This window comes from Phragmites australis, chromosome 5, assembly GCF_958298935.1.
Source record: "Phragmites australis chromosome 5, lpPhrAust1.1, whole genome shotgun sequence".
Classification (NCBI taxonomy): Eukaryota; Viridiplantae; Streptophyta; class Magnoliopsida; order Poales; family Poaceae; genus Phragmites; species Phragmites australis.
In genome coordinates, this window is record NC_084925.1 from 33548524 (window position 1) to 33562530 (window position 14007).

General features: G+C 40.6%; 1 protein-coding gene across 2 annotated transcripts; it reads right to left on the reverse strand.

Annotated features, from left to right (window-relative positions):
* Positions 1 to 563: 563 nt before the first annotated feature.
* LOC133919337 (E3 ubiquitin-protein ligase PRT1-like) lies at positions 564 to 6291 on the reverse strand. 2 transcript variants are annotated; one of them, XM_062363702.1, is made up of 8 exons: positions 6051 to 6291; positions 4824 to 4852; positions 4558 to 4737; positions 4015 to 4080; positions 3744 to 3920; positions 3465 to 3668; positions 2130 to 2200; positions 564 to 1270 (listed from the first exon to the last, which is right to left on the reverse strand). In XM_062363702.1, exons 1-8 carry the CDS (start codon positions 6170 to 6172, stop codon positions 857 to 859), a joined length of 1263 nt encoding a protein of 420 aa, XP_062219686.1. In that variant the 5' UTR covers positions 6173 to 6291; the 3' UTR covers positions 564 to 856. The 2 variants fall into 2 exon arrangements, with proteins under 2 accessions (XP_062219686.1, XP_062219685.1); XM_062363701.1 differs by having other exon boundaries at positions 2130 to 2218; positions 6051 to 6290.
* Positions 6292 to 14007: the final 7716 nt, after the last annotated feature.

The window sequence follows — 14007 nt, forward strand, 5'->3', positions numbered from 1 at the left end:
AAAAAAGAATCGAAAAGGAAACGAAATAAAAGAAATATGGTTAGAGATTGTCTGATAAGCTTCCCCAGGACCCCTCTGGGTTTCGGGTTTATTTCAAATTGTATGCATGCTGATCACAAAAGCCGTTCCTCTGGGCTCTGGTCATGGAGTACGTTGTCCGAGAAGACGAGAGTTGGGGCAGGGCAGCGGCTGGCACGGCCGACCAACCAACCAACTTGCTGCGCTGGTGTCCTCCACAGCCCAGCAGGCGTTAGGCTGCGGGCTGCCAAACTGCCTCCACCCAATTACCCCGCCCGATCGTGCAGACAGCCGCAGAAGTCTCGTCTCCGGCCGCCTCGTGCCCGTGCCCGCACTGCCACGTTGATTTGGGCACTCCCAACTCCCAACTGCCCCACTTGACTTCGCTGGTAGACCACGCTCCTGCACTGCACACATTATCAATTGGCTCCATTCGTAGGGTGATGCGAAGTTTTAATGCGCTACTGCAGGCACACGCTGCAAAAGGGGCATCGCCGCACCTGTCACAAGTTTTAAAACCCTAGCACAAGTCTGTACTCTACAGATTTCGTTCATGCAGTGTGTTCCCGGAAAATAAGTTGGTACAAATTTACAAATACAGTCCTTATTTGGATTTCCTATAGAAAGAACACATGCATGGATTTACAGAAGCAGGAAAACAAATCATATGGCCATTAGATGGCAGTAAGTACAGAACCAGAAAATTAAACAAGTCCGATCCAGCCATATTTGAGCTTGTGCAATCCCTCTTTCACATTGCATTCATGTAATGTGCCTCTAACAACATATATAACAAAGGCTCACGCTCAGAAGCAGCTTTACGGCAACCGCTTTGCCTCTAGAGCAGCTGGTTCTCCTCACCGTTGTCCTCCATTTCTTGATTATCAATGACTATATGCAACATTGTGCCAGGTGCAACAGGATCGTCTTCAATGTTTGGCCCTTCCAGACCTTCCGCGCCATTGCCCTCCATTTCTAGGTTATCAATGACTATCTGTACCATCGCGCCAGGAGCAACAACCGCATCTTCCATCATCAGCTCTTCCGGACCTTCCTCAGCTATCCCATGGAATCTCAAGAGCCTTTGCAGGAGTGCTGTATTATCAACTTCCATTCTGTGGTCAGGGGTATGCTGCTGATTAAAGCGTCCCGGGAGCTTTGAACTGGAGTTGTAGCAAGTTTCGCAAAGGTCAAAGCCAATTAACTCGGTGCAATCCTGGCATTTGTACCTCTTACCACGTATTGGATACACCTGCAAGGCATTCACGAGTTTCATCTTAGCAAAAGAATGAGAATAATTCTATAAACGATACGAACACGTCTTATCAATATCGTCCAATTTGATATTAAGGCTTGCCTCTTGCGAGTAACAAGATATTAGAAGCTTAAACAACAGCTAAGGTTAATAAGGTCCATTACTGAACAGTGAGGACGTAATTAGCAAGAAAAAAGCCATGATCCTGCAATAAAAAATATCTTTGATAAACCGAAACTGTGTTCTGCCAAAAGTCACAAGCTAGAGAACGAATATTACAGCACCAACTTGATGTGCTATGCCCAGGGCCCTCTAAGAACTGTAAGGAATTAAAGGCAGTTGTTTTTTGCAGCAAAAAAAAAAAAAACCAATATTGGTAAACTTCTAAGAATAGCTTGAAAAAATAAGCGAGACAAAAGACTAGTGTTCTCTGCACTAAAACAATAAGCATTTTGAAGCTACTCAGATAAATAATTGTAGCATGTTTGAAAGGTAACAACACTAGACTACACATAGGTTTACACATTTAGCATGTTACTCATCATAACCGTTCTTCTTGTAGAAGTTTTTAACAGCTTTGAAATAATGTTGGTCTCAAGAAACAACCGGAGGAATTTCATCAACCCTTCCACAGAAATAAATTATCTAGCATGAACAGTACACTTAATTGAAAAAGAAGAAGATGAAATCGAATCTCTATATGCCAACTCCAATGTGAATTATTTACGACTGTGAAGTGAAGGAAATCATTCTATCTACTCATAGTGGCCAAATTGGTAAAGGTTTACCCATTGAGTGTATGTTTTACTAATTACTGGTAAGCTCAAAACTTAAAAACTTTACAACTTGTACATACCCCACATGAGTCACATCCAACTCCAATGTGAATATTTGACAGGTCATCATCATACCGTGCTCTGCTGCTTTCTTTTGTACATGAAGTACCTAAACAGCACAAAACACTTGAGTTAGCTACAAAAGAAAAAAGGAGACAATATGTGCTTCATGCCTAATTTATAAACTTAATTAAGATATCAGATTGCACGACTTCATAGGACACAAACGTTTTTATACCAAGACAAAAGAAAGTTGCAAAATGCCTTGCACGACGTGTACCTAGACAATTTAAAACTTAAAAGTAATTCAGATAATCCAGTCCATTAAAGAGTTATCCTAGACACTGACTACACTACCAATCAGTAGCAGGTTCTTCCTCACCCTCCTATAGTGGTGGACCCTGCACCTGCCGGTTGCCCACTGTGCAGCTGTGGCCTGTGAACAATTGTAGTGAATTGTGCTGGTAATTTACTATCTCTACATCCTAGTGCAGTGGCTCTACACAACTTTAAATATTAGAAGACTTCAACTACACACTGCACAGCCCGACATTTGTCAACTGACAACATAGAGTAACCAGCAATAATGGCTATTCATTCTCAACACACCATAGCAATAGCACTATATCCCTCTTCATCCCTAAACTAACATCATCCAATCTAATATGCTAGTATTCCTCCCTAAATGCAAACGTTTAACAACTAATTAGCATCACATGTTAGTAAATTAATTCATCAAGAAAATGCATATTTTATAAAAGAGCATCGGTGCACAAGAAAACCAACTCAAAGATATCTTATACAACTCCATCTAAGGTATTTATGTAACATTATTGCTACAAGCCAATCACAACTAAAAATAATAAACTAATTTTGCTGTAATAACACTAAGAGAAATTACACCATAAACTAAGAACATGTACGGTTCAGTGGTTCTCTCATTTTACGAAGAGTTTCTGACACAAACTACAGACTAAAGTGTATTTTGTATTTATACAACCATGTGAAAAGTAAGCCTTATTGGTGACAATATTACTGTCAAGATCTAAGCATGACTGTTGGTACTCATCTTAAGCAAAATAAGAAAATCATAAGGAAACTACCAGTGGCCATCCAGCCAATAAACCAACAATAAATAGCACAGATAAAACAATTAGCATGGCTAACCAAGGGCAAACAACTTGATATAGAATGGTATATAGCTAACCAGTGGCACACCATTGACTGGATCAGCATGGGAGTAGCTTAACACTGTCGGATCAAGTTAATAAAAGGAACCATTCAATCCCATGCATGGTATGGGTTTCTGATTCTCTCCATATAAGTTACTGTCAGTGTGGCAACATAAAGCTTACCTGAAGATGATCCTTCACGATCGCGCTGGCCCTTCTTAAACTGAACTTTCTCCCCTCTTGATTTATATTCTGCTGGAAAATATTCTTCCAGGAAATGATCAAGGTCCAGGCAAACATTAGGAAACTCTCCAGGGTGAAGACTTCCACAAACTTGGCATTTGAGTGCTTCCTCATTTAAGGACGATAAACAGGATACACAATACACTTTCACAAAACCAACACAAGTTAATATCTCCAAAACAAGTTAAAAACGTTTTTTATTCTAAAATTAGAACTTACCATGACCACAATTAAGAACAGCCGGTTGATACAGCATCTCCTGACAGAGAGGGCATGAAACATCCTCCAACTTAATTTTCTTCGAATGCTCATCCACAATGTTGCCATTAGATGAAACTTCTTGTGGGGATCTCGTTCTACTATCTTCAAGTCTGTTCTCCCCATCTTTTCCAATTTCTTACAAGAAAAGTGGTACACCGTATTTAGGACTTTATGAGCTATCATGGGAATGGGGAGAAGTACAATGGTAATTATATGACACAATTCTTACCATTGTTCTTGGAGTTTAAAAACTCGATGATTTGGGGAGAGAATGTTTCTATACGCTTCTCTTCCTCTGAAATGTAAATCCAAAATGAACATAAGTTGATGCATAAGGAAAGTGTAGACAGCACTAACTAGTAAAATCTGTGAAACATGTGCTGAGTGAAGCAGTGAGACTCCAAACCTATCCCTGTAAAATGAGACACCATAAGCCAACACACCTATGCTCTTCACCTAAGAAGTAATACCATGCTCCTACTCAGCATAATTGTCTCTATTTTGACCCATCAATTCATGTAGTGTATCCTTGCTTAGTAGAACCGGTGTAGTATTTTAGGGGGGGGGGGGGGATAACTTAAAAAAGAAACAACTTCCAACATGGGAACAAAATAATGAGAATTAAATATGTAAGAACATTAAAATTTAGATAAAGCATTTGTACATAAAACACAATACATGCAGTTTCCAGGAACAGAATATGAACATTTAGTATGGAACAGCATTTTACCTATTATCACAAAAGATTAGTCTTTGGTCTTTGAGCACTCACCTAGTACTTCTTTTTCCCTTCTTTTGTAATCCGCAGGCTCAAGCTTTAGAATCAAGTGATGCAAGAGTTGACAGATACTCGGAAAATGTTTATAGGGTTGCCTACACACAGCACAATGGGATTCCCGGACGATATGCATAGCTTTGTGGACGCACCAGAAACATGACATATGGCCACATGCTGCACAAGTAGATGATAAATGAGTTTTGGAGAGTATGGCACACAGTCAAGCTGCTTTTATGTGAACAGAAAAAACAAACTCTTACCAATAACAACTGGTTTGTACAGAAGATCCCTGCAAAATAGATTGAGGGAAAATATGAGACCATTGGAATATTTGTGCAAATTTGAAGCCACGCACATGTCAAATAGCCAAAACAAAAAAAGGAACAAGAAAGTGTATTTTAAGCATAGATGGAAAATTCAGCGTTACCATGTTATTTAGAGATATACGAAGACTGCAATTTTGGGGGTCAGCATTATTGCGGTGCCAACCAACGCTGGCGCTACACGAACCTAACAGACGGCCAGCTGAATCATTAGATATTCTATTTAAGTTTGCATAGGCGACTATTTGATTAGTTGCGTTAGTGATAAGATTGGTTAAGACTATATTCTGTTGTTAGGAGTCGAGTCTCTCCTATACAAGAGGGAAGGCATTATGCTTACAATTCAAGCAAGAAGTTAACACCTATCCTCTATCTCTTTCTCTATCTCTCCCTTTGTATCCCCCTCTCCGTGGGCATTCTGCCTCTACTCCAGCCGCACCTCCTCCACTGCAACTGCAGGTCGAAAAGGCCAGGGTCAAGACCTCCCATCACCAACTGCTACATATCACGTTCTTCCCAGGAGCGTGGCAGACACCAAACTTGTACCTCCAGCACGAGCCAAATCTATTTATCTATTTATTTAATGTTCCACAGGGCGTTGAACCCAGTAAGTCGTTGTGCCTCCAAATCATGCTTGGTCATCAAACTAAAACGGTGTTACCACATTGTGTTACTGGTATTCCTGGATAAGAATTTTGCTATATATATGAGTTAGGTCAGCTGCACGCGCATTTGTTTCAGCATAGATGTAGACATTTGCAGATGAACTGTTGTGCATATTTTGAGGGAGATTAGGGAAAGGTAAATGTGGCCCCTGGGCTTTGGCGTGATCAAACTCAAAACGATTTAACATTCTGCAGCGTGCAAGCACCTCTAGCTAACGAACAAGTGCTCATAATTTTTGGGGAACAAGTTGTTCTAGAGTACTATCGACACAAAAGCTAACGAACAACGCAATCCAGCGTATTTCTGGTACAGAAAAACCCAGGAGCAATTTATAAGGACGAAGAAAAAACCGATCTGCGTAGGATAAAATCGAGGGCGCGTGATCGCGAGACAATCCACAGCACGAGTCTATGCAATTTACACGGTTCTGACCTTGCCGACAACAGGAGAGGAGAGGGGGGGGGGGGGGAAGGAATGCCGTATCGGCAACAAACTCACAGGCAGACGCAGCACTGGAACTGGGTGTCCTCCAGATCGTCGCAGCCGGGCGCAGCGACGGTGGAGGCGGCCTCCCCCTCCACCTTCTTCCCCGGCTCCGGCTGGTGGCCGTCGGAGGCCATCCTTCCTCCTCGATTCGCCTCGCCGCACGAAGGAACAGGTGGTGGAATCTTGCGCGAGAGGACAGAAGGCGACGGGCGGGTCGGGTCGGGTCGCGTAGGAATGGCACGGTGGCAGCCCAAGGGGCAGTTTGGTTGCATGCCTTGGGGGCCAAGCCAAATTTTGATTTTGCCAAGCTAAATAGGCCTGTCCTAAGCCAACTTTTGGCCCTGCCTCAGAAACTTCGGCCTGTCCTATTTCCACCCAAGCCAATTGCTGGGCGCGATTTGGGCGCACGAAATGGCGGCCCTGTTTTTTGGCTAGTGTGATCACCGAGTATAAAAAGGACTAGGTAGGCATTTCTTCTCCTGCAGGAGCATCCTTTTTCTTTCCTCATCAAGAGCAGCTGCATCTTCCCCCAATCTTATCGCCACAACATGTGCATAAGGAAGGGATTTTTTTATTTTAGCTTTTTTAAAACTAATATTTTAATAACAACCCATCAAAACCTAAATTTTCAAAACTAACCTATTTTGTCACGTTAAAGTGTCTGGCGTGACTCCCCAATGTAGTCACGCCATATTCATTGGCGTGACAAAGTGACCACGCTGCCAGAAACCCTGACACCTTTACATATGGGTTCAAAGTGGTGGCCTGATTCAGGTCAAATTGGTTTCGCGTGACTTGGGCGAACAGTATTTTTCGCGGATGAACAGTATTTTCTGCGGTTTCAATTATTCGTTTTCCGCTTTCTCTATTTGAACAGTAGGGTTGCCATACTCTAAAATTCATGAAACTTTTTCTATATGTCCTATAATTCATGATGAATCCATTTTAAAAGGATTCACCTCAACACCCCCATCTAGGTTTTAAAATAAAAAACTCCAAAAATGGTTACTTTTAGAAATTCTAGTATTTTTTAAGGCCTCAAATAAATTCCTAAAAATCTGAGAAAATTCACTAATATTCCTATCATGTGGCGTAATAATTTCTAAAATTATTTTTAACCCTAGTTTACTTGGTGAAAAAGTGAGTTCCTTTGCAATGCTCCATTTATATGCATTTTTATCATTTTATACTATTTAGCCTCGTAAACGTCCTCTAAATAATTAGCAATTATGTTCGATTTTCCTCAAAATTTTGCCAGCGCTTAATGCAACATGTACAGGTCCTATTTGCAAACATGCACATCGAATAGAGTCGTAGAATTTGAATTATTCAATTTCGAATGTTGGTATATGTTATAATTTGTTTTATAACAATAATACTTAGGTGACTTGTGGAGCCAAAAAGAATTACCATTTGCGGTCTAAACCATACCAAATTTATTGTATGGATAGTTCAGAATATATTTTAGCCGAACCACACACATGATTTTTAGGAAGACTAATAAACTTTAAATTGCGCATGTTCAAACATGGCTAAGTGCTATGGCTACCCACAGCCTTTGAGACTACATGGTGAATTAAGCATTTTGAAACGTACATTTAAATTAGGAAATAATTTCCAATTTTGTTGAAAGTAGGCAATTGATAACATTAATCTTCTTAGGTTTAAACCATGAGATATGTTCATCAAGAATCTATACACAATTTAGGTTACATTGAATAAAACAGTGGTAACCATTATCCATGAGTAGTTTAACTATGGATTAGAATGAGCCATCCGATGGTGATTACACGACAGAGCTTTTAGCATGAAATGATAACACATCTGTCGTGACAAGATTATCCAAATATATTCTGGATGACAAACCAGAAAAGTTCCATAGGCTTGATTTTGTACTATTGGATCAAGAGGTATCCACAAACATTAGGTACTTTAGAAAAAAAAATAAAAGAGTATACATCATTTACAATAATTTTCTATGCAAATGTATAGGGAAATGCAATGGAAGCTCAAGTGCCACAACACCATGTAGATCAATTCAAGACACACCTTAGAGAGGAGTTGTATATTTCATAAAGTTTTTCCAAGTGTTCCTAGCTAAGAATAATTATCGAGCAGTTAACCACATATACATGATAAAATTCACGGGTCACACTGAGGTAATTGAATTCCCTGGTGCTTCTTCAACATTCCCTAAGTATGCATATACTCTAGCATCCTTTGATACATTAAGGACTAGAATTGATTACACTAGAGACATATCAGGTAACTATATATTCATTTATATATTACATCTACCATTCCTAATATACATTTTATCTATTGTAATACCATCATATAACTTTAATAAAATAACATATAATCTAACATTATACAGACACAATAGGACAAGGGGTCTCTATTGAACCTGCTACAACAACTTATGTCAAAGGTATTAAGAAGACAATACGACACCTCTATATTTCGGATGGGAGGTATAACTACATAAAATAACTTATTGTAATTTATATACCAATCTTTACTCTTTTTCATTTATTCTTTCTCTTTAGTCTACTTATTTAAAGTTTATTAGTCTTCCTAAAAATCATGTGTGTGGTTCGGCTAAAACATATTCTGAACTATCCATACAATAAATTTAGTATGGTTTAGACCACAAATGGCAATTCTTTTTGGCTCCACAAGTCACCTAAGTATTATTGTTATAGAACAAATTGTAACATATACCAACATTCGAAATTGAATAATTCCAATTCTACGACTCTATTGGATGTGCATGTTTGCAAATAGGACCCGTACATATTGCATTAAGTGTTGGCAAAATTTTGAGGAAAATGGAACATAATTACTGATTATTTAGAGGGCGTTTACGAGGCTAAATAGTATGAAATGATAAAAATACATATAAATGGAGCATTGCAAAGGAACTCACTTTTTCACTAAGTAACCTAGGATTGGAAATAATTTTAGAAATTATTACGCCACATGATAGGAATATTAGTGAATTTTCTCAATTTTTTGGGAATTTATTTGAGGCCTTAAAAAATACTAGAATTTATAAAAGTAACCATTTTTGGAGTTTTTTATTTTAAAACCTAGATGGGGTATTGAGGTGAATCCTTTTTAAATGGATTCATCATGAATTATAGGACATATAGGAAAAGTTTCATGAATTTTAGAGTACGGCAACCCCACTGTTCAAATAGAGAAGGCGGAAAGGGAACAATTGAAACCGCAGAAAATACTGTTTATCAGCGAAAATACTGTTTGCCCGAGTCACGCCAAGCGTGACTCAGGCTGCCACGTCAAATTCACGTGTAAAGGCGTCGGGGTTTCTGCTAGCGTGACCACTTTGGTCATGCCAATGAATATAGCGTGATTACGTTGGGGAGTCACGTCAGACACTTTGGCGTGATAAAATGGGCTAGTTTTGAAAATTTAGGTTTCGACAGGCTGTTATTAAAATATTAGTTTTAAAAAGACTAAAATAAAACAAAAAGTCATAAGGAAGCTACTGCTATAGCAAGCGAGAAAGGAGCGACCGCCCAAGCCTCCGAGGACCACGCGATGCCTTCAAGGACGGGAAGCATCTGCTATGCAGCAAGCTTGAAGAAGCAAATGGCGTAAGCAATAAACTACTTATGCTGACTCAACTACTTATGTTTATTTGATACTAGCACTTCTTTCTATATTTGTAGGCTTTCTTTCTTATATTCAACTTCAAGAATTTGCTATGCTAGATTCATTCCATCCATCTATCAGTGTGCTGCCCACCTTCCTCCTCATTGACCGTGGGAGTGAGTGACGTTCCAGTCCCGATCTCTCTACATCTGTCTTTTGCGTGGTGGATTTGTGTTTTGTTTTATTGTTTATTCATACTTGGAGAGGTGGAAGCTGGCAATTTATCTGTAATTAATTACTTGTTTGTGTCGATACTGAATATTCCTTTGTTGGTTTTGTCGGTGGTGAGATGAAAGGTGGTGTCTAGCTTGTTCTAGTAGTCTTTCTGGTTAGGAAGTGAGCAAAATTGTGTAGTGTGCTATAAATAGTACTGAATTTGGTTTTTATCGACACCTATTCTGTATGCAAGGCAATATAGATTTTTTTAGTTCTGGATAAGACAATTATAGAATATCATTTATGTGAAAAAATTTCAAGTGGATACGGTAGCCCATGGATGGTAAAGATAGAGTTGTTTATTCCCCAGTTTGATTTATTTGTATTCCTAATTATCTGTTTAGTTCATATTTTATTTACTTAGCAAATGTTATCGTATTACATTTTTCTCATGTGCATTTGAACTTATATATGTCATATACATACAGATGGACAACAATTGACAGCAATATCTTAATTACTGCATGTGGAGGCAAAAGACACTAGCTGTTCTTATTCTTATGTTAGAGCATCTTCAAGAAACTCTCTAAAACTCACTCCCTATATTCTCACATAGGGGTCTTCCCAATAATATTCTCTCCTTAAATTGCTACACTCTCCAACAGACTCTCTATACTCAATCCCTATATTCCAACAGCTCCCCCTCCTATCTCACCGACAGGTGGACCCTAGTGTTAGCTCCATCTCTCCTGAATCCTCCACACATGCAGCAGTTGCTCGAATCCTCCACACACGCAGCAGCTGCTCGAATCCTCCATCTCTATCTCGAATTCTCCACACATGCAGTAGCTGCTCGAATCCTCCACACACGCACCAGCTGCTCGAATCCTCCATCATTGTTCACACGGCGGAGCGCGGATGCGGGGAGAACGACGAAGGAGGCGAACTCCTTGAACTCGCCGCCGCCTCCAGAAGCGCGGGTGGGGAAGCGGAGGATGTCGGCCCTGAGGCGCATCCGCTCCAGCAGAGGCGGCACCCTGTGGCGGTCCCCCAGGAGCAAGTCGAGGAGCGTCTACGTGGAGGCGAGCACCAGAAGCTTCCTCCGTGGCCGCCTCTCCACCATGGCTGCAATGGCGACGGGGGTCGAGAAGAGGAAGCACAGGAGAGAGAGACCACTTGACTTGAAGTACTGAACAAATTGACGATGCGAGGTTGGAGTCTTTGGGGAGAAGAAGCTCGCTGGCGCTGGTGAGGAAGGTGCCGCAAGAAGCAGGAAAGGAGAGCGACGCAAGGACCTGAGTGGATGGGCAGGTGGGCCAGGCACGGATAGGGAGAGGGACTTGGTAGGGAAAAATAGCGAACGAGGGGGCCGGTTTTGGGGTTCGGTAATTTTTAGGAGACCTATTGAGAATCTGTTGGAGATCAATTTTAAGGCTAGAATCCCTAAATATGACTATAGGATGAGTCTCTTGGAGATGCTCTTAGTGTTATGATAGAGAAACAGAGATGGTAGAAAGAGTAGACACAGAGGTGTGAAGTATGGGCCACTAGTTAGCATGGATGTATGGAGGACTAACTAATTAGTTAGATTAATCGACTCATCTGATAGGATATGCATTAACCAGTTAAGGATATGTCGATCTGTGTTTTACAAGCTATGTGCTTGCCTTAGGAATAAGGGGCTACTAGTCGACACATTTCATGTTTTTGTAGAGGAGCAAGCTGCAATGTTTTTGAAGATGGTTGGACAACATCATACAAATTCGTCTGTAGGGCATTCATTTTGGTGATCTGGTGAGATAGTGAGTAGGTATTTTAATATTGTGCTATGTGCAATGGGCAAGTTAGCTCATGAACTCATTTATGTGAGATCTACATATACACATTGCCCGTAACAGTCCTACAACTAATGGTTCTAGTTCGTATAAGAAGCGCAAGCTTGCTAAATCACCAGCCAAGAAGCCATCCAAGGACAAGCCAAGCCGTAACAAAATAACAAATGACAATGTTTCAGCTAGTATTATAGGCTTTCTGAGTCTCTTGCATCTTCTAACCCTACTGTTGCTGCACCTGTCCAAAATATTGAACAATTGGACCCTCATGTCAAACTTTGGAAGCGCATAGAAGACCTTACCATCACAGCCAAGGACAAGTTAGAGAATTGTGCCTATCTTGCAAGGCAAGATCAGGATAACTTTCATAGTTACCTTACTTTTGCAGTGATGCTACTTTCCAAGCTTGGGTCATTGAATTTTTGGACCGCAAATATGGGGGTGGCGGTGGAGGGGATAGATTTGGCTCTCTTTGAAGATGCATGTGTTGGTGTTGATGGCATTTTGTAAGTAATCTATGCTGCAAGTGATGACTGGCCACCTTATTAGATATGACTATGGCATGATGATAACCTTAGGCAATGTAGTTGTGGTAACCTCTCATGATTAGAGTCTCCTGATGGTAGGATGACACTATAGGTTATTTTGTGTTGAGCTTGATGCTACTTTTAATTGGACAATGGTGGACTGATGGTGTCCTTTTTTAACACTTGATGCTACTTGTTCATGATGAAGACGGTTGTACTTATTTTGTAACATGAGATGCTACTCTTAAATGATGAATTAATTGTGCCATATTTTGTATCATTGGATGTTAATACATGTGAAGTGACAGTGCAATAGATCATGTGAAAGGAGGTATCTCACCTATTCATTGGTAGAGTAACATGATCCAAAGTTTGATGTCAAACCAAATAGAACAAAACCAACCAAGCCAAATTTTGGCAACCTATTTCACTCCAAACCAAACATAGCTCAGGCATCTTTCCAATATTTGGCACTTTAGCCTGTTTATAAACCAAACGCAATTTTTTTGACCAAAAATTAGTATTGTCCAAGATTTGGCATGGCCCCAATTTTGATTTAGCCACCTGGGACTACAATCCAAACAGGCCCAAGAGCCGAGATACCCACCGGCTTCTGGAGAAGCTGCGGCCTTGAGAAAGGCCAGGTGTTGAAGGCTGCTTGGATCCGGGTCCCGTCCCGATTGCGTTTAGTGGCCGCGCCGCATCTGACTTGCGTCCGATTGGGCCCAAATAACGAGCAACAATCCTGTCCGTACATATGTATTAGCAACTTGAATTTTTTTATTTATATATTTTTCTCAATATTTATAAAATTATACAACCATTTCAACAAATTATAAGAATAAACTACCGTCTCGCTGCACATATTTGCTCATGTCCTCTGTATGTACACACGTTAGTACATGTGCGCTTATTTTTTTATTCAACTCTCGATTTTCATTTAATGCTAGTGACGTCCTGTCTGGCCCAGCATCAACCGAGCTCGAGGTATCCAGAATTTTAGTTGCATACTTCTTTAAAGCAAGAGGGAGTTTAGAAATTCCAGTTCGTTTGGCACCATGCTAGCAAATAAGATCCGCAGCTATCAAAGCCCAGCTGATAGGATGCAAGTTTTGCATTATTTTTTTCATTAGGTACCCAATAAGCTGAAGATTAATTCCCATTATATCCCAACTAGTACTTGTTTCCCGTTAACAAAGCCGGATAGGGATAGTTTCCGGATAACAAAGCCGGATGGGGATAGCGACCCAACCTGCCGAACCGATCGAGTGCCCATGCAGGCAAACGTCACGTTTAGCACCATCAACACTCGCACTTTAACGAAAGCCTTGCTTGACGTTGGCGCCCGGCGGCAAGTTTCTCTTCTTTTCCTGCTGAGCAGGCACGAGACGAGACTTGCTGAATGCATCTCCAGGCGAATCACCTCGACGACCATGCCGCTGCACACATTGGAACAGCTGCTAACATGTTATCGTTTTCTAACATTAAAAGAAACATGTTATCATCTGTTAATGTGATTTAAAGGAAAAACCCTTCGTTCATCGGTACCGTTGGAATTGCAGGTGGTTATTACGAAACTGCAGTGTCTCCCATGTGCTTGCTAAACATGAAACATATGTGCTGGCTCGTGTCTTTACTTTCATGGCTGTTCATACAATCATACCTTACCGTGCTGTGCTAGAAAATAATAAAGCTTTCGGAGACAGTACAGAATCGAAGGAAAGATCCAACTGGTAGCTGCTAACTAAGGATGCGTTTGGTTCATTGTATGAGGTT

Bases quoted from the DNA above. Each gene is read 5' to 3' on its own strand.
- LOC133919337 (XM_062363701.1), bottom strand. From the start codon at position 6,172: ATGGCCTCCGACGGCCACCAGCCGGAGCCGGGGAAGAAGGTGGAGGGG. The intron at 3,921-4,014 runs GTAAGAATTGTG...TTTTCTTGTAAG, and splicing joins TTTAAACTCCAAGAACAATG to AAATTGGAAAAGATGGGGAG. The intron at 2,219-3,464 runs GTAAGCTTTATG...TGTGCTGTTTAG, and splicing joins TCGTGAAGGATCATCTTCAG to GTACTTCATGTACAAAAGAA.